At 55.0% G+C, this 17,955-nt stretch overlaps 1 protein-coding gene across 3 annotated transcripts in view; it reads left to right on the top strand.

Moving 5' to 3' along the window:
* Positions 1–17,955, top strand: part of Grm4 (glutamate metabotropic receptor 4) — an 88,645-nt gene that overhangs the window by 27,379 nt on the left and 43,311 nt on the right. For all 3 annotated transcript variants that reach the window (XM_063278955.1, XM_063278956.1, NM_022666.2), the window contains one exon: positions 14,403–14,619. In XM_063278955.1, coding sequence (XP_063135025.1) covers positions 14,403–14,619 — 217 coding nt within the window. The remainder of the gene's footprint in view (positions 1–14,402; positions 14,620–17,955) is intronic.

Genomic DNA, 17,955 nt, shown 5'->3' with positions numbered 1-17,955 from the left:
TTCATTAAGACGGAAAAGCGTGGGGCGGGCGGGGGGGGACGTGGACAGGGAGAAGTTTGATTAATTTCGAGCTGGTTTCTCATCTGTTAATTTTCTTCCAGTTCAGCAGGATTATTTAAACAAATTACAGACATTGCCGTCCCCTTCTTCACCCTGCCCGACTGTGGCCCTCAGGGAGGGTTCTGACTCCTTTCTCTACCTTGGTTATTTAAGGGCAACTTGGGGCAAGAAAGGCGGCTCCCCCATCCCATTTGCTGGTGCCGGTCCCCGTGTTCCTCATGCAGTATTCGGGGCTGGGATGGAGAGGTCGCTGGTGAGGCAGGGCAGTTACACAGTCTAGGCTGCCCCAGAGCCCACCCTGCTGCCTCTGGTCACTGCCCTCTCCCCAGCTGCTGGAGTCCACCCCTCCCCTGCTTCCACCCCAAGTTCTGCTGTCCCCTGCTGTGGTGATCATGGGAGACAGCAGGTTGTCAGCTGCTAGGCTGGGAGAGGAGATGGGGAAATTAGCATCTCAATCCTCTGTCTCTGTCTCTGTCTCTGTTTCTCACTCTCTCTCTCTCTCTCCATCTTTATATCTCTCTCTCTGACTCTCTCTCTGTCTCTCTTTGTCTCTGTCTGTCTCTCTCTCTCTGTCCCTATCTGTCTCTGACTCTCTGTCTCTCTTTGTCTGTCTCTGTCTCTCTTTGTCTGTTTCTCTTTCTGTCTTTCCCTGTCTCTCTCTTTCTGTCTGTCTCTCTCCATCTTTATCTCTCTCTCTCTGACTCTCTCTCTGTCTCTCTTTGTCTCTGTCTGTCTCTCTCTGTTCCTATCTGTCTCTGTCTCTCTGTCTCTGTCTCTCTCTGTCTCTGACTCTCTCTCTGCCTGTCTTTCTCTGTCTGTTTCTCTTTCTGTCTTTCTCTCTCTGTCTCTCTCTTTCTGTCTGTCTCTCTCCATCTCTATCTCTCTCTGTCTCTGTCTCTATCTCTTTGTCTGTCTCTGTCTGTCTCTGTCTCTCTTTGTCTCCGTTTCTCTCTGTCTGTCTGTCTGTCTGTCCTCTCTCTCTCTCTCTCTCTCTCACACACACACACACACACACACACACACACACACACATACACATCTTCCCTCTATTTCCCTCTATCTTCGGGAACTGCTCACACTAGGCAGTTTCTCTTCTATTGAGCTGCATACCCAGGCCCCCCATTTCCCTGTTTTGAGACAAGATCTCAGCAATCTGCACAGACCGGCCTTCGGGAACTGCTCACACTAGGCAGTTTCTCTTCTATTGAGCTGCATACCCAGGCCCCCCATTTCCCTGTTTTGAGACAAGATCTCAGCAATCTGCACAGACCGGCCTTGAACTTGGTCTGCTGCTTGCACAGCACTTGATCTTGGAGTCCCTTCTGCCTCAGCCTCCTGAGTACCTGGGATGACAGCTTATGAGCAGGCCTGTATATCTTCAGATGCATTGCCAAGCTGCCTGGCTACCCTGAGTGTGTGTGTGTGTGTGTGTGTGCGTGCGTGTATGTGTGTGTGTGCATGTACAGCACATAGGCAGAGCAGAGGTGTGTTTGTGTGCATAGATTGTCTTGTTATAGTCAAGTGCGCCTCACGGTGAGCCCTGAGCCCTGTGTAGAGGGCATCATGTGTGGGACTCAGAGTGCTGTGTGTGTACACGCCTTGGGGGGCAGAGTCTTGGGTGACCTGTGTGCATGAACCCCTGTATTGTTGAACGTATGGGGATGGCGTCTCAGGTGCCACTATGTCCTCAGCATGCTCTTGTGTCACACGTATAGGCCTGGTTCACGGGGCGGTAGACAGGCAGGCACTGGTTCACGTGGCTGTGGGTACTGGCCAGACTGGAGAGAGGTGAACATGCAGCCCAGCTAGGGAATCCCCTGCCCATCAGAACTGTGTGGAGCTGTGCCCAGGTGTCCCATGCCCAGGAGCACCACCATGTCAATGTCGGATCTAGAACTTCTGAACCTAAGGGGGACTCCGCTCCATGAAGGCTTATGACACCTATAAGCCACCTGCTTAGAAGACCCTGTTGGGCACAGTGGTGGAGACAGAGTCCATGGCCAAGGGTGAGAGGTTCTTTCTAGGGACGTGGATAGGTCTGACACCAGGATGGGAACTTAGACTGGCTGCAGATGCTAGCAAGAGCAGAGGGGCTGGGCAGGGCCTTGGCTACCCTAGCTTTTCCTGTGTTGGGACTGAACTCAGGGCCCTGTGCATGCAAAGCAGGCATTTACTACTAAGCTACAGGCTCTTGTTTTTGAGGGGCTGGCCATGTAGCTCAGGCTGGCCTCAAACACATGATGCTTTTGTCTCTGCCCGAGTGCTGTATTTAGCTCTCACTCTCCTGTGGTTATCTTTTGAAGGTGCCCCCTGTCTGCTCTCCCTGGGAGACTTTGTCCTGCCTGCTGTGGTGGCAGGCTCCTCTCAGCTCTGCTTCTTGAGCTGGCCTTGGACCCTCACTTGAACCGTATGGAGATTCTGGGGGTCTGCAGGGTGGAAGAGGCTCCCCTTTCTGCAGGAGGTGTCAGCTCATATCTCTGATTGTCGATGCCTGGCTGGGTGCCGAGTCCACTCCCGGGAGGTTTGGACAAGACTCAGATGTGCTGGTGGTCCTCATAGACTTGGCGGGGGGAGCAGGGTTAGGGACTGCACCTCTATATTTGGGGCCTGTGGGCCCAGATTTCACTGGCAGCTGCTAAATGGCAGCCTAGGAGACTTGCCTTGGGGCTATCAGGTTATCAAGTTATCGAGGGGAGATAGCATCAGCTATAGCAGGGTGGGTCTCTGGGGCAGGCCTGAGATGAAATTGTGTTGCTTTCCTTGGGCGGTGACCTCTGGATGCTTGTGGAGAAGAGTGTCAAGGGAAATGGCTGCCCAAGGTCTTAATGAGCGAATCCCTTTGTGGGCATCAGACTGTCCACTAAGTCCTTCTCAGCACTAGAGAGGAGCTGTCCTGTACTACATCCCAGTGTCTGGGGCATGGTGGGTGCATGGAATGTGGTGGCAGGGTTCAGTGGCACCTATGGAGGTTTCTGCAGCAAGGGGCTGACAGCAAAAGGCTGGGGCTGCCCACTCCCTATGGCACCTGCTGTCCGGCAGCAGAAGTGGCCTCCTTGGCATTTCTGGGCTGAGGATCTTTGGAGACTGTCCCTCCCTGGGTCCCAGGGGTTCAGAGGTGACAGAGACTCAAGCTCATTCCCTGTGGAGGTGGCAGATTGGACTAGGAGTGGAATTGGCTCAGCCGCTCGCCACCTGGGTGACATTAAACATGATCCCGCACCCTGGAGGGATGGGGAGCACCTGTCCCCTTGGAGGGGTGGGGAGCACCTGTCCCCTTGGAGAGCTGGCAGCAACCGGTTTTGATTACTGAATGAACCTGGGTGAGGAAGGCCAAGGGCATGGGTGTCCTGAGGGCAACAGAAGGATTCCAGTTCTTCTGTGGGTGGAGGTCAAGGCACCCCCCCCCCACCATCTCAGGGATCAAACTTGGGCTGACAGTCTTCACAGCAGGCGCCTTTACCCATCAGACCACCTCGAGGACCCCTGCCTAAACTGTCCTCCGACAGAACCTTGACAGGACCTGTGTGGGAGAGTCAGTAAAGCAAACGGCTGGTCCTTACTGGTCAATAGTCGTTCAGTATCCATGGTCTACATCCTGGGGCTATGGGAGGCAGGGGGAGGCAGGTAAAATGTTCTCCTCAGGGTCTGAGGGAAGTGGGTGACGTCAGTAAAGTAAGGGAACACCAGGAACGAGGCTTAGGGATGTGGGGAAGCATGGACCAGAGCTGGGGAGAAAGGCGAGGTCAGACCTGGGCAGGTCTGCGGAGGAAGACTTAGGTCTGAGTGAGCTTAGGTTTGGTTATGTCCTTCAGCTGTGGGTGGGAATGCTTATGTGTGCAAGGGGGTGAGTGTGTGAGTGTGTGGGATGAGTATGAGTGTGTGGGGTGAGTGTGTGTGCAGCTGTGTGGGGTGAGTGTGTGCAAGTGTGTGGGATGAGTGTGTGAGTGTGCAAGTGTGTGGGGTGAATGTGTGAAAACGTGTGCAGTGAGTGTGTGGGGTGAGTGTATCTGAGTGTGTGGGTGAGTGTATGTGAGTGTGTGTGTTTGTGTGTGAAAGTGTGCAGTAAGTATATGTGCTCATGCGTGTGCGTGTGTGTGGGGTGTGTGAGCATGTGTGGGTTCTGGATGTTTCCAGAATAAAGCTGGGAACACCAGATGGTAAGCCAGGCTAGGGCAGTAAGGAAGACTCAAGCAAGGTCTTGAAGATTCTTTGGCCTGAACGGCAGGAAGGACTTAGTGGCTGTTCTGAGGCTGCTCCTGTCTGGACGCTCATTGGTGTCTCCAGAGGTGGTCAGCTGGGTGGGATCCTGGCCTTCAAGGATCATCAGAGGGTGAGCATAGAGACAGGCAGCTGGGGAGGAGTAGGGGGAGTGCTCTGACCCCTGGGTGCAGGGCTCAGGCAGGAAAGGGAGGCTGTGCTAGCTGAGGAGGCTGACCAGGGCAGGGGCCGGGCACAGGACCCAGGAGACCACACAGTGAGATGCCGGCAGTGGTGGGGACAAGCACACAATAGAGTCCAGTCTGGGGGGAGCTGCTAGGGGCTCCAGCTGGGCACCTGGCCTGGGAACCCCCGGGTTGGGCCTGCAGTGCTTTTCTGTTTCTGGCTGCACCCCCAGCCCCTTCTCCCAGACAAACCCCAGTGGGGTTTCCTCCTGGCTGCCTGGCCAGTCTGACTCAGGCCTGGCTGTGGATATAAATCACGGGGAGTGTTGGTGGTGTGACTTTTATCGTCTCGTGTGTTCAATGATGTTAATACATCCCATTATATCATCTTATATTAATATGGTGCAGTCGAGAGAGAGAGAGAGAGAGAGAGAGAGAGAGAGAGAGAGAGAGAGAGAGAGCGAGAGAGCGAGCTTGAGCGCGAGCGCGCTTGAGCCAAGCCAAGCCGAAGAGTAGTGGGCAGCAGAGTGGCTTATTTCCTTGAAGGCCAGTCACGCCCCCTGAAGGCCAGCCACGCCCCCGTCACTTGGGCTGTGCAGCTTAGAGGACCTCAGGGCACCTGTGCAATGACAACCTCTTTGGGCATTGAAGCAAGAGGTCCTCCAGGTCCTGCCCTCACTCCTGTAGCTCGTGAACGGTCACCAGGTTTGGGACAGGTTTTCATGAGATACTGCTTACTGGAGAGCCCCTCCCTCTGTTCTGGATGAGAGCCAGACCACTCATTAAATTCTCACTAAACAGAGCAGGCACAGTGGCGTGAAGCCGACTGCCTCGCGTGCTGGACAGCGCAAGAGCAATCCTGACCCTTATTTAAGCTGCCTCCCAGGCTGGGGACACAGGGTAGGTAAAGGGCTGAAGGCTGTGTATGAACCTGGATGCTGCCAGGTAGGGTCTGTGGGTTGAGAGTGCCCAGGTGAAGCCAGCAGACCTGGGTTCAAATCCTGCCTTACAATTTGCTGTTTGAACTCAGGATATAGTTCTGCATCTGACAAAGGGAGTTGATAAACAGTGGTCGTATTTTGTGAGGAAGTATTAAGATAGAATGTGTGTTTGTGAGTGTGTGTGTGTGTGTGCATGGATGTGTGTATGCATGTGTATGGGTGTGTGCGCCTGCTTTTGTGTGTGTGTATGTACTTGTGTGTATATGTATGTGTCTATGTGTGTGCGTGTGTGTGTGCCTGTGTATATGTACATGTGTCTTTGTGTGTGTGCCTGTGTGTGTGCGTGTGTGTGTGTGTGTGCGTGTGTCTGTGTGTGCGTGTGTGTATGTACATGTCTTTGTGTGTGTGCGTGTGTGTATGTACGTGTGTGTATGTGCATGTGTGTGCGCACGCGCGCGTGTGTGTGCAGGACAGAGTTGATTCTTAGTGTATCACAAACCCCGAGACCTGAGTCACCGCAACACCCTCCATTGCTCACCTGTTCCCAGGGCTGCCAGGGCCAGGTGTAGCCAAGGCTATCCCTGTCCTTTCCTCCTATTCTTCCCACTCCTAGCTCGGGCCCTGGAGTCCTGAGGCCACCTCAGCAGGGCTCTGGGTGAGCCCTTCCACATCTCCAAACTGGGCAAAGCCTTCTGTCCTCAGTTTGTGGGGATTAAAACAAGAGAGGGCCGGCACTCGGCCATCCACACTCGGGCATCCACTCCAGGCACCTACGTCCTGTGCCTTTCCCCAGCTTCCTTCCTGTCCATCCTCCTGGGTGCCCCTCACTGTGACCTCCACAAAGATGCCATCTCATTACGACGCTCACTTCGCAGGTAAAGAGACTGAGGCTCTGTTACCCGCATCTCCTCCCTGGGAACTCGGTTCTAGCCCTCCTTGTACAGATCACAAGAGCCCCGGTCCTGGGTGTGCTGAGCTTCTCTTGGGCCCTCCCCGCCCAGGCCTCAGCCGCCACCCACCTCCCCTAGGAGTGACAGTGACGAGGGGCACAGCCAGCGTGCAAACCTGCATGCAGTGTGATTTATCGATCTACATTTTTGCTTATGAAGTACGACAAGTGCTCATTTGAGGATCTCGGCCCAGGGCCCGCTCCCCGCCTGCTGGAATAGTCTTATCTGTCTCCAGGCCCTTCCTCCAAGGCACTGGTGCGGCTCCTTTGTCAGCTGCTGCCAGGAGAGCCCGGCTCCCTCCTCCCTCCGCACCCCGTTTTTCTCCAGCTCCCAGCCTCGCGGTGGGGGTGTGTGCTGGGTTCCTATGAAAATACTGTTTTAAAGGGCAATCGGGGACCCGGCACGCGCCTTCCAGGGACATATCCGCCCAGGGCCGGTTGGTTGCCTGTCTTGCCTGGTTCCATCCAGGAAAACAATTCAGAACAGGAAATTAATCCAAGCATAGTTTCCCACATGGATAGGACGTGGGCAGCCAGAGCCGAGGCAGGGGTGTCATACAGTGTCACCGTGGGACCAGAGGGACAAGGTCCGGCAGAGCGCTGGAGGCTAGAGGCATCCTGGGAGGTGGGGGCAGTCAGGATTGCCCTTTTGTGGGTGCTGTCACGGGTGGCCCACTTACTGCCCTGACTGGGCTCCGGGCTGAGTGAGGCCTCCCAGGCAGACTGGCTGTGCAGTGAGGAGGAATAGAGCAGGTCACGTGCGCTGCTCTGGGGAGAGCGTCCTGCAGCAGGAATGACCCCTCTGAGGTCCTGAGGCACGATGCGCCCTACAGGGCTCAAGGTACAGAGGGGGCTGGCGTGGCAGGAGCTGTTGGGAGGCCAAGGTGGGTGTGGGAAGAAATGGGGTCCGAGGTCATGCATGTGAAAACACTCCGAGTTAGTTATTTTGATGGACTGCCTTGCCCTAGCTGGAAGGGTACCTGGTACGACTCACAGAGGAAAGCCAGTGTGGGCTTTGGGATATGTGGCTTGACGCCCACGTGAGCACCCAGACCTCAGACAGGGTGTGTGTGTGTGTGTGTGTGTGTGTGTGTGTGTGTGTGTGTAGCTCAGGCTGCCCCGGAACTCACTACGTAGACCAGGCTGGCCTCACAGAAATCCACTTCCCACTGCCCTCCCAAGTGCTGGGATTAAAGTTGTGCGGATGGTGTCAACTGTTGCCTAGACGTACCCTCAGTACATGGAGGTTTGAATGTGAATGGTCCCCATGAGCTCGTGTATTTGAATACTGGGTTTGAGAATACTTGAAAACTGTTTGAGAAGGGTTAGGAGGCGTGGCCTTCTTGGAGGACCCATGCCACTGGAGGTGGACTTTGAGATTTCAACTGTTCAAGCCCTGAACCAGGCAAGGTGGCCCATGCCTTTAATCCAGCACTTGGGAGGCGGAGGCAGGCGGATGGATCTCTGAGTTCAAGGCCAGCCTGGTGTGTAGAGCGAGTTCCAGGACAGCCAGGGCTACACAGAGAAACCCTGTCTCAAAAAGACAAAAGGAACATCCAACGCCATTCATTCAAAGTTAACTCTCTCTGCCTCATGCTCGCGGCCGAGATGTCCGCTCTCAGCCACCGCTCCCGCGCCATGCCCGTGTCCCTGCGTGCCTGCTGCCACCTTCCTGCTAGGATAGTCATAGATTCTAACCTTCTGAATTGTAATCCCCAACTAAACTCTTTTAGAAGTTGCCTTGGTTATGGCGTCTCAGCACAGCAATAGAAAAGTAACTAAGACAGTTGCTAAGAGAAAGGAGAGGCCCACCCCTGACTTGGGCTGTGCCGTGAGGGACGGGGTACCTGTGGGACACTGGAAGCTGCAGAGGTAGCCCCACACGTCAGGCAGGACTGTGTCCTCGGAGGGAGCAGTCCCCTCTGGCAGCCTGGGCGTGGGGTGGGGTACTTCTAGAGATCCTAATTAAAAGCTCAGATCCAAATGGCTTGATGGTGGAATTCCTAATTAAATCAATTTCATCTCGTCTGGGAAGCAGAGGTTTGCATACGATAAGCATGAAATTAATAATTACGTTTAGAAATTAGCTGTTGCTCGAAGCAGGGCCATTTGCACAGCCCTCTGGGGCCCCCGGGCCAGCCTTGCCCTGTCCTTCGTGTTAGAGACAGATGGACCACTTTAGCCGGTAGATTGATGAGTGGGTGAGCACAGGAGACACAGCCTCTCGCTTCTGAGGCCCACTCTATCCCATGGGAGATTCAGGCCGCCACTTGTCACTGGAGGCTATGGGCATCACCACCAATTTCTAACTAATTAATCAGTCTTTTATTTTCGGTTTATTGAGGCAAGGTCTCACTAGTTGTGTAAACCAGGTTGGCCTGAGACTCATAGAGATCTGCCTGCCTCTGCCTCCCAAGCGCTGGGATTAAAGGCATGTACCACCTTGCTAAACTCTATTTTACTTACTTTGCAAATTACTCATTTTCGCTTTTTGTGCATGGGTGTTTGCCTGCCTGCACGCCTGTGTATTCCGGGTGCACAGTGCCCATGGAGGCCAGAAGAGGGCTCCAGAACCCCCTGGAACTGGAGTTACAGAGAGTTGTGAGCCACCGTGTGGGTGCTGGGAACCAAACCAGGCTCCCAGGGAAGAGCAGCCGGTGTTCTTTTTTTTTTTTTTTTAAACAATTTTTTTAATTTTTTTTATTTATTCATTTATTATATATAAGTACACTGTAGCTGTCTTCAGATACACCAGAAGAGGGCATCAGATCTCTTTACAGATGGTTGTGAGCCACCATGTGGTTGCTGGGAATTGAACTCATGACCTCTGGAAGAGCAGTCGGGTGCTCTTAACCGCTGAGCCATCTCTCCAGCCCACAGCCGGTGTTCTTAACTGCTGAGTTACTTCTCCAGCCCCAGCCTCAGATTCTACATGCGTGTTTGCTGTGCGGGTACATGTGTATTGGTACATTGTACAGAGGAGATTGAAGTTTTGCATGGCAATTACCGTTAGGTGTTCCGGAGTAAGCCTCCTTGGGTTCAAATCCTGCCTGGGCCTGTCAAGAGCTGTGGGATGTTGGATAAGTAACTTGACCTTTCTGTATTAGTTTTAGATAAGTTAAGGCTGAAGACGTTGCACTTAGGAGCCAACTTAAAACAGGAAGACATACAGTAGGCGTCTAAGCGGCGTTGGTTCTGAGAGTCCTTTTGAACCGGAATGATTCTAATTCGATCTAGCCTGTCCCCTACTAGCCAGAAGTGTGCCAAGAGCGAGTCTGACACATACATGTTCTGAAGCAGAGATAAACGCCAGCCACTATTAGCGTCTGAGAGTCGGAGAACCATGTCAGTGCTGGGCCGTACACGGCAACACAGGGAGGCGGTGCTTCACTAGCCACCAGCCCGCAGACCTGTTTCAAGTAAAGGGGATGCTATGGTAAAAACCAGCCTTCCCATCCATCCCCTGTATCAGTCAGCACAAGCGAGAGAGGATGCTGCAGTGGCAACCATTCTGCCAACCTCTGGGATTTGCAAGGACATAGGCTCACGTCACGTGGAGTGCCACGTCATGTGGGGCGCTTTGTCCTGTCTCAGGAACCCATGTCAGGCTGGAACCTTGCTAGTGTCAATAGCAGGGAGTGCATATACCATGGGGTGTCCCCTACCTGCAGTGACTCACTCTGGCCCAGAGGACACATACATCCCCTGCTTGACTCAGTGGGCAGGGCGTGTCATGTGACCTGGCCAACACAGGGTCAGGGAGTTGTAAAGGTAACGTGTTACCACAGGGTGAGAGTTGGCACCGTGGGCAGTGGCTTGTGAGCAGCCCCTGGCGTTAGATACCTGTGTGTTTATTGCTCGAGTAATTATCTCTGTCTCCCGTGCTGGGATCAGCTTCACTGAGGTCTCCTTGTCTCCCAGAGTTTGGCAGGTAAAGCACACAGCAGGGGCTCAGGAAGCCATTACTGAGTGAGTGGGTTAATGAAGAGGCCACCAGGGTGTGCGAGAGAGCGTGGCAGCCACACAGGCAAAGGAACGGCTTGGCCCTTGTGGACGAAATTTACTTTCCATGACACTGTGGCAGTTTGAAAGTTCTCACGCGTGCTCCCGGTCACAGTGGGGCTACTCTGCAGGCCCAGAGGAGCGAAAGGCACCCGGGTGTTACAGTTTCCAGTTCCAGAGGCAGAGAAGGACCAGGATACCTTGGAGTTTGCACTAGCGCGCTGAGCAGGAGAGCTTTGGCTCCCAGGAAAAGCGCCTTGGAGAGAGGTCAGGCAGAACAGTCTGGGCCAGGCAGAGTGTGTAACTGGACTCAGTGTGACCAGAGCTGGGGCTAGCCTATGTCTGTGGAGGTTCAAAGAAAAAAAAACCTCCATGTAACCTGGTGTGCCAGAGCCAAGTTGACCAGCCGTACAAGATCCTCACCACAGGTGCTTCAGGGGACACCCAATGGAAATGAAAGTCTTTGGTCTCTGCCCTCCAGGCCTGTTGCAGCAGATCAGCCCCCTGTGGAGCTAGCCTTGGGCAAAGATTTCACCCTAACTGCTCCAAGGTTTCAGAGACTCTGGGGACTGCACCTTAGTTGGGCTCTAAGATGAGGCATGTCCTGATTCAGCAGCCCTCCGGCCACTAATGGACGCTTCCCTGGGCCTCTGATTCCGACATATTGGAGCCTTTTTTCTCTTGGGCCTGAGCAGTGGTGTGCCGAGCCCCACTGTGTGCCGGCCAGGGTTGGCTTGCCTATCTATTGGAGTGAGAGCCTGCTGTAGTCCTGAGGACACAGAAGCACCCCAGTGCAGGCACATAGCATGAATACCAACTTTGGTCCCCTAGGTAGATCACCCTCCTTCAAATACACCACAGCTCCCTAGGATTTGACACCAGTGTCACCCTAGCAGGGGCCTCAGTCTCTTCTCCTTATACCCTGCCTTCTGCTGCTGTCTCCCCCTCCTCCTCCTCTTCTCCCTCCTCTTCATCCTCCCCCTCCTCCTCCTCTTCTTCTTCTTCCTCTTCCTCTTCCTTTTCTTCTTCCTCCTCCTCTCCTCCTCCTCTTCCTCTTCCTCTTCTTCTTCTTCCTCCTCCTCTCCTCCTCTCCTCCTCCTCCTTCTTCTTTTTCTTCCTCCTCTTCAACAGGGTGTCACTATGTAGCCTAGACTAACCTGGAACTCATAGCAGTCCTCCTGCCTCTGCCTCCCAAGTAGTGCTGGGGATCCCAGCTCCTCCTACTCCAGACCTGCCTGTCACTCCCCTGGCTAGGCAGGGGACCCAGGGACAGGTGTCCACTGACCTAGTGGCACTCCGCAGGCTACAGTGCAGTGGCCGTGTGAGGCAGCGTGACATGCCCATGCGCTCAGGTGACTCAGCACGTGTTCTGGAACACGCATGCATGCACGCACGGAAGCACTGGGATTCCTGCTTGATCGTTGCTCTTTTAATCGTCTTGTGGCTGGACATCCTAGTCGCTCCAAGAATGCAGAGAGGGCAGAGGAGAGAATTTTCACCCTCTCCCTTTTCGGTGGTGGTTGGTCAAATTGCCTGCGTAAATTAGAACGTTCCTGGGAGCCAGAGGCAGACACACTGTGTGCTGCCCTCTCAAGTCCCGGCTAAGCAGCACTTGGCTGTGGACACTTCCTGTTTCCCAGGGAGCAGGGGTATCCACCAGAGCTCAGGGCTGGGTGGCCACCCACCTTTTTGTATTTCTGATGGCACTGCACAACCGGTGACTTGGACAGAGAACACTTGGCGCTGTGGGAGGCTGAGGGGAACCTGGAGGAGCCGGGAGGGCTGACTGTGCAGACAGTGGAGAGGGGTCTGTGAGACCGTCCATGAGCGACAGTGACTGAGCCCTGGGAGTGGAGACCTAGTGAGTCTGGTGGCTGTGATGCTGGCCCCCACCCCAGAGCAACATCCTCAGCACACAGAGCTGGGCCAGCCTCATAGCCAGTGGGGATTTTGTGTATGGCCAGGGCAGGGGGAGTCTGAGGGGACTGGCTGGAGTCTCTTTGGGCTGCCAAGGGTCACCTGTGAGGAGAATTCTAATTGAGCATCCTCTCCCTCTCCGGGCTGAGGCAGAGGGAGCTAAGGGTGAGGGCACACAGCCTGTGAACCAGCATACATGAATCACCTGGCCTCTCGGACTCTGACAGGGTCCTTTGTCCCACGGTGCCCCCGCCCCTCCCCAACCCCAGGCTGGGCCTAGTGGAGGGAGGGAGCTTCAGAGGGCACAGGCACTCAAGAGTGGTGGGCAGTGGAGGGAGCTGGGTGAGTACAGGTAGAGAGGGCAGATCTGGGAGGGTAAAGGAAGACAGAGGGAACTGGGGTACAGGGGGTACAGCAGGTCGGGGGTCACAAGGAGCACTGCAGAGAGCCGCAGGCCTGCCCCTGGGGTCCCAGGGACTCCCCACATTACCAGCATCTCTTAATCGTCCATTCTGTAAGACTGAGGCCTGGGGTGGAGAAGGGATTGGTCTCCTGTTCCATATATTGGCCTGGTCACAAGGGGGTGTCTCTCCCAGGGCTGTGGGGACTGTTGGGGCAGTTCAGCACTTGGGTTTCCTGCTGTACACCATGCAGGAGCCCCATGCTGATCCCCCCCTTGTGGGCATGGGGTGCACACAGGTAATAGAGGCCACACTCGAGGACCAACCCTGCCTGGTGTGAAACTGTAGACTCTGGGAGAGGGGCTCCCTGGGGGGAGGTGTCCCCCAGCCTAACAGCAGGTTATTTGGGGGTCTGTCGCTCATAGCCTGGTTGGGAGGGTGTGAGCATCAGTCTAGCTGGGCAGACATGAGGAAAGAGTGGGGTCCCAGGCGATGCTCACCTGGAGGAAGCATGGGTGGACGGGTCCCAGCTGCCTGCACTCCAGTCTAGCCCAGACTCATGGCCTTCTGTTGGGTTGGTGATGGGTGGCAGGGATTTGATTTTATTCTGTATAACGATCTTTTTAGGAAAATGGTCATTTTAGACATACAAAGGCCTCGTAGGGAGTAGGGCAGCAAGGCCCACAGATCTGCTGTCACTGAACGATGACTAGCTCTCTTCTAATGGGTTTGTTCTTCCGGTTCCATAAAGTTCCTATGAGGCAGACCCTAGATGATGTCACCTTGTTATCTCCTCTCTAGCGTCTTCAAGTCAGGGTTTCTCTGTGTAGCCCTGACTGGCCTTGAACTCAGAGATCCACCTGCCTCTGTCTCCCAAATGCGGGGATTAATGGTGGGTGCCACCACCACCTTCCTCTCTCGTTTCTCAGTGCCAATCTCTAAACACTGACCGTCAGCTGGGTGAGTCACTCCTATGGGACCTCTGGCCATGTCTGGAGATAGAACCCTGGTCACCGTGGGTAGACGTGCTTCTGGCATAAGGGGTGCAGGCTGGCTATGGAGGACTCCCACAGGACACAGAACAGCTTGGTCTAGGAGCCTCCCTTCCCTAGCTTGTTGGTGTGGTGGTTGAAAGCCCCTATGAGTGAGGAGGGGTGGGGGTGGGAGGGCTGTGGTTTCCATGGTGTTGGTGAGGAGGGTCACATGACTGCTCCCCTGTGCTGTCCAACTGGGCAGGAGAAAGGAGGCCACTGGGAACCATAGAGGTGAAGCCTTCTGGGTAGTGACTAGAGGGGCTTGGAAACGGAGGCTCCAGGTGCGCTCCCCCGCCATGTGTGTGCACACTCAAGTGTCCCTTCCCCGCCATGTGTGTGCACACTCGTGCATGTTTGGTAATATCCCTGGGGACCGTTAGTCGTAGATCCCATGATGCCATCTGGGAGTCTTCCTTGGGTCACAGGCAAGCTCTTTGCTGACTTGCCAGCCAGGCCTTGCCCCTATCAGGTAGAATTATGTGAGAAGTAGGCAGCCTCAGATTCTGACTGGAGCTGGAGGGAGGGGTGGCCTACTTCCTGTTGTTCCCTTTCCTCTCATTTCTGGGATCTGTCCCAGGATCTCCCCCGGATGCTGGGAGGCAGTATACGCAGGAGGGGTGACTCTGGGTTTAGGGGTCCTACAGCTGTGGGTGGGTAGGAAGCAAGTTCCCCATTTGTGCATTCGCCCATCGACCTGCGTGTCCTCTTACCTCCAGATCCCTCAGATCAGCTATGCCTCCACGGCCCCTGACTTGAGTGACAACAGCCGCTATGACTTCTTCTCCCGGGTGGTGCCCTCAGACACATACCAGGCCCAGGCCATGGTGGATATTGTCCGAGCCCTCAAGTGGAACTATGTGTCCACACTGGCCTCAGAGGGCAGCTACGGTGAGAGTGGTGTGGAGGCCTTTATCCAGAAGTCCCGAGAGAACGGTGAGTGCCACGTGGGGGTGAGCCCTGCTCTCCTGCTGCTCTTCTCTGAGCTGGGTTTGTCTGTTGTCCCCTCCCGGAACCCCAGCATGCTGTATGCTCTCATCGTGGGTGAAGGCCGTGAGGAACATCTGTAGACACCCCTGTCCTCTTGTGGACGGGGGAGGGAGGAAACCAGAGGGTTTTATTTAGGGTGGGGATCGGGGACTCAGTTGCATGGGTGATCAGCGGGTCTTGAAGCAGGGAATATTCAGGGCTGGGGTAGTCTATGTCCCTGTGCTACCCTACCCAGTGTGCAGAGGGCTGTTCTCACTTGTCCCTGTGAGTCTGGAGGTTTCAGTGGCAAGGCACAGTCACAATAAGCACTAACATCAGGATGGGGACTCCAGCTATCCATCAATAGGGTCCTGAAGGGCTATCAGGAGAGTTCAGAGGTGGCCCCTGGGCTGGAGGGACTCTGGATCCTGTGGCTTCCTAGGTCCCCTGAACAGAGGACAGGGGAGACCTTGGTGCCCCTGAGAGCCTCATCCTGCCGGCTCTAAGTAGCTCACTGCTGCTCCCGACCTTGGCCGGTATATATTTATACCATGCAGGGCCCAGACCTCTAATTGCTTTTCCTAAAACTGCAGAGTGGCCTGAGGTTGAGGGTGGTGGTGGCCTGCAGGCATAGTTTACAATTCTCTGATAAGCCCTTTAATTGTACTAGGAAAACGGGAAGTAGGGTCCTCACTAACTCTGCAGCAAATGCCGGAGGGAGGCCCGGCTGTGCAGACTTTCCAGGGTTCTGGACTTTTGAGGGATGTGATGTTGAGACCTTGTCAGAGCCGGGGGAGCCATGGCCTCTCTCCTGTCTTTCTCTCCTTTCCCGGGATGACAGACGTCATGCTGCACTGTGGGCTCCTATAACCTCAGGGGTTGTTCCTGCCCTGAACAAGCGTTCTATTAAAAGCACAAACTGTCCTCTCTGAGGCTCAGAACAAGGTGCTGCTTAGGGGGCCTGGAGGTGCCAGATCATGTGTTGCCCCCGCTGTCTGGGTGGCCCTGTCTTATGTGGAGGCGACACCATTTATATGAGCAGGCCAACCTCAGAGGCTTCCCCTAGGAACTCAGACCCCGTCATACAGTACAGAGGGGCAGGGGGTGGGGTTTGAGCTCAAGTTCCAGGGCAAATGGTGTCAACTGGCTTCCCGTCCTCCACGACTACTTTGTCTTCTGTCCACGCTGTCCCCTTTGCTGGGGTCCACGGCCAGCTGGGGCGTGACCAGGACACGTGGAAGAATGTGCGTGTGGCCACACAGGAGGCACAGGAGAAGCTGGTGTATGGCGTGCTTAGCGGATGGCAGGGTCATGCAGTGCTCTTTTCGGTTCCTCATCAGATGTAGGGGACTGGGAAAAAGAGGGTACCAAAGATTCTTAGAGAGGACCTCAAAAGAAGCAGGAAAACCATGGGCCCTGGCTCCTCCGCCCTCCTGCCTGGCAAGGAGCCCCTTACATGGCCACCTCTGCATTCTGTCCTGTGCGTGCCTCTGAGGTCCAGCTGTCTACATGGCCTTTGATTCTCCCAGTTAGCCTGAGACTACCTCAACACTGGGTCCCCAATCTAGCCTTGTTGCTAAATGGGACTTGATTTGGAAGGCAGGGCTTGGTGGGTGAAGCAGGAGAGACACAAGGGGAGAGGAGGGGGAGGGAGGGAGGAAGGGAGGGAGGGAGGGAGGGGGACAGAGAGAACGGCTCCAGCCAAATTGAAATCAGAATTGAACATTGGGAGAAAGAGGCCACAGCACCTTATAGCCTAATCCCCGAGAAAGATTAAAGATGTTTTTGGCCGCATACTGTATTGATTTGTCCTCTGAAGTATAAGTCACCTGGGAGGTGGTGGGAGGCTTGTGGGGGAGGGAGATGGAGGGGGGAGGGATTGCGTTGCTCTTGCTTACAGGCTGAGAAGTCTCACCACGGTGATGAGCCTGCCAGGCCTCTACTCAGACACGGCTCTGGGTCCTTCAGAGGAGTATGATTTTTGGCCATTTCAAAGAAAGAAAGGAGAGACAGACCAGAGAGGGCATGTGGCTTTCCCTAGGCTGCACAGCCAGATGGAAGGAACTGGGACAGGAGCTTTGTCCTGTTGTGGCGACTGTTGCCCCCATCAGGCCGTGAGACGCTCACCTATTAACTCATGCTCAGGGTGGGCTCCATTGTTGATGGAGCCCAGCCTGTGCTAGTCATATCCTGCCCCCACCCCCACACCCACCATTGCAAATCCTTCCTCACACCGTTTAAGTGTACAGAGACGCTGGCTGAAAGGTCCTTAGGCCCACCTCCCTCAGAGGAGGCTTGGGAAGGACTGAAGGCTGCAGGAGCGGCACCCAGAGGGGCTCAGGAGTGGGCACCCGGAGGGCACTGTAGGGCCTCCTCTTTGGGTTCAGGAAGGCTATGCCAGTGTTTGGGAGCCAGCTCTGGCTGCAATGTTGGGAGGTTCCATCAAGTAGGGGGAGACAGGAGGGACTTAGGGTGTCCACCTATTTTTGTCTTCAGCAGCTTTTAGATACCCCACCCCCACTGGCTGCCTTCTCCTTGGGGAGGTAGCCTGAGGCCTAGCTGCTGTGCCCTTCCTGGAGAGTTGAGGAGAAGAGGGGGCCCTATCACATGGCCTGTCTTCCCAATCCCAGAAACCCCCACAGGCTGCCCTGAGCCTCAGACCCAGCAGGTCTCCCACTCAGTGTCTGGGGCCTGACACTGCCCTTGGACCACCATGAGTGGCCCTGCTGAGTGGCGAGGTCCACCAGGCCCCAGCTGGTGTCTTTGCCAGACTGGGGATTGGCAAGGTGCTGGCATCAATGTGACTGCTAGTGATGGCCAGGTCAATCCTGTGTGACGAAGATGAACTCCCATGCTTGCACGGCCCGCCTCGGGGACTTTGCCTGTCTGCTCTGATTTCTCTGATGCTCTGGCCTGTGGCAGGGTGCTGACACCTCTCAGGTTGGTGAGTGCCTAGGGCTAGATGTCGTGAGGCCCTGATGCGTGTGTGTGTGAGTGTGTGTGTGTGTGTGTGAGTCTGTGTGTACATGTGCTTGCACCGGTGCATGTGTGCATGTGTGTCCCCACACATGTGTATACACATGTGCATGTGTGTATGTGTGCATGTGAGTGTCTGTGTGTGTTTGTGTGTGTGCACTTGAGCAGCTGTGTATGTGCATGTGCATGCCTACGTGCATATGTGTGTATTCATGCATGTGTGTGTTTGTGTGTGTGTACTTCAGCAGGTGTGTGTGCGTGTGTGTGTATGTGCATGTGTGCGTGTGTGTGTATGTGCATGTGTGTGTGCTTGAGCAGGTGTGTATG

Source organism: Rattus norvegicus, chromosome 20 (genome assembly GCF_036323735.1).
Source record: "Rattus norvegicus strain BN/NHsdMcwi chromosome 20, GRCr8, whole genome shotgun sequence".
In the NCBI taxonomy this organism is placed as follows: domain Eukaryota; kingdom Metazoa; phylum Chordata; class Mammalia; order Rodentia; family Muridae; genus Rattus; species Rattus norvegicus.
This window is presented reverse-complemented; position numbering and strand designations above follow the sequence as displayed.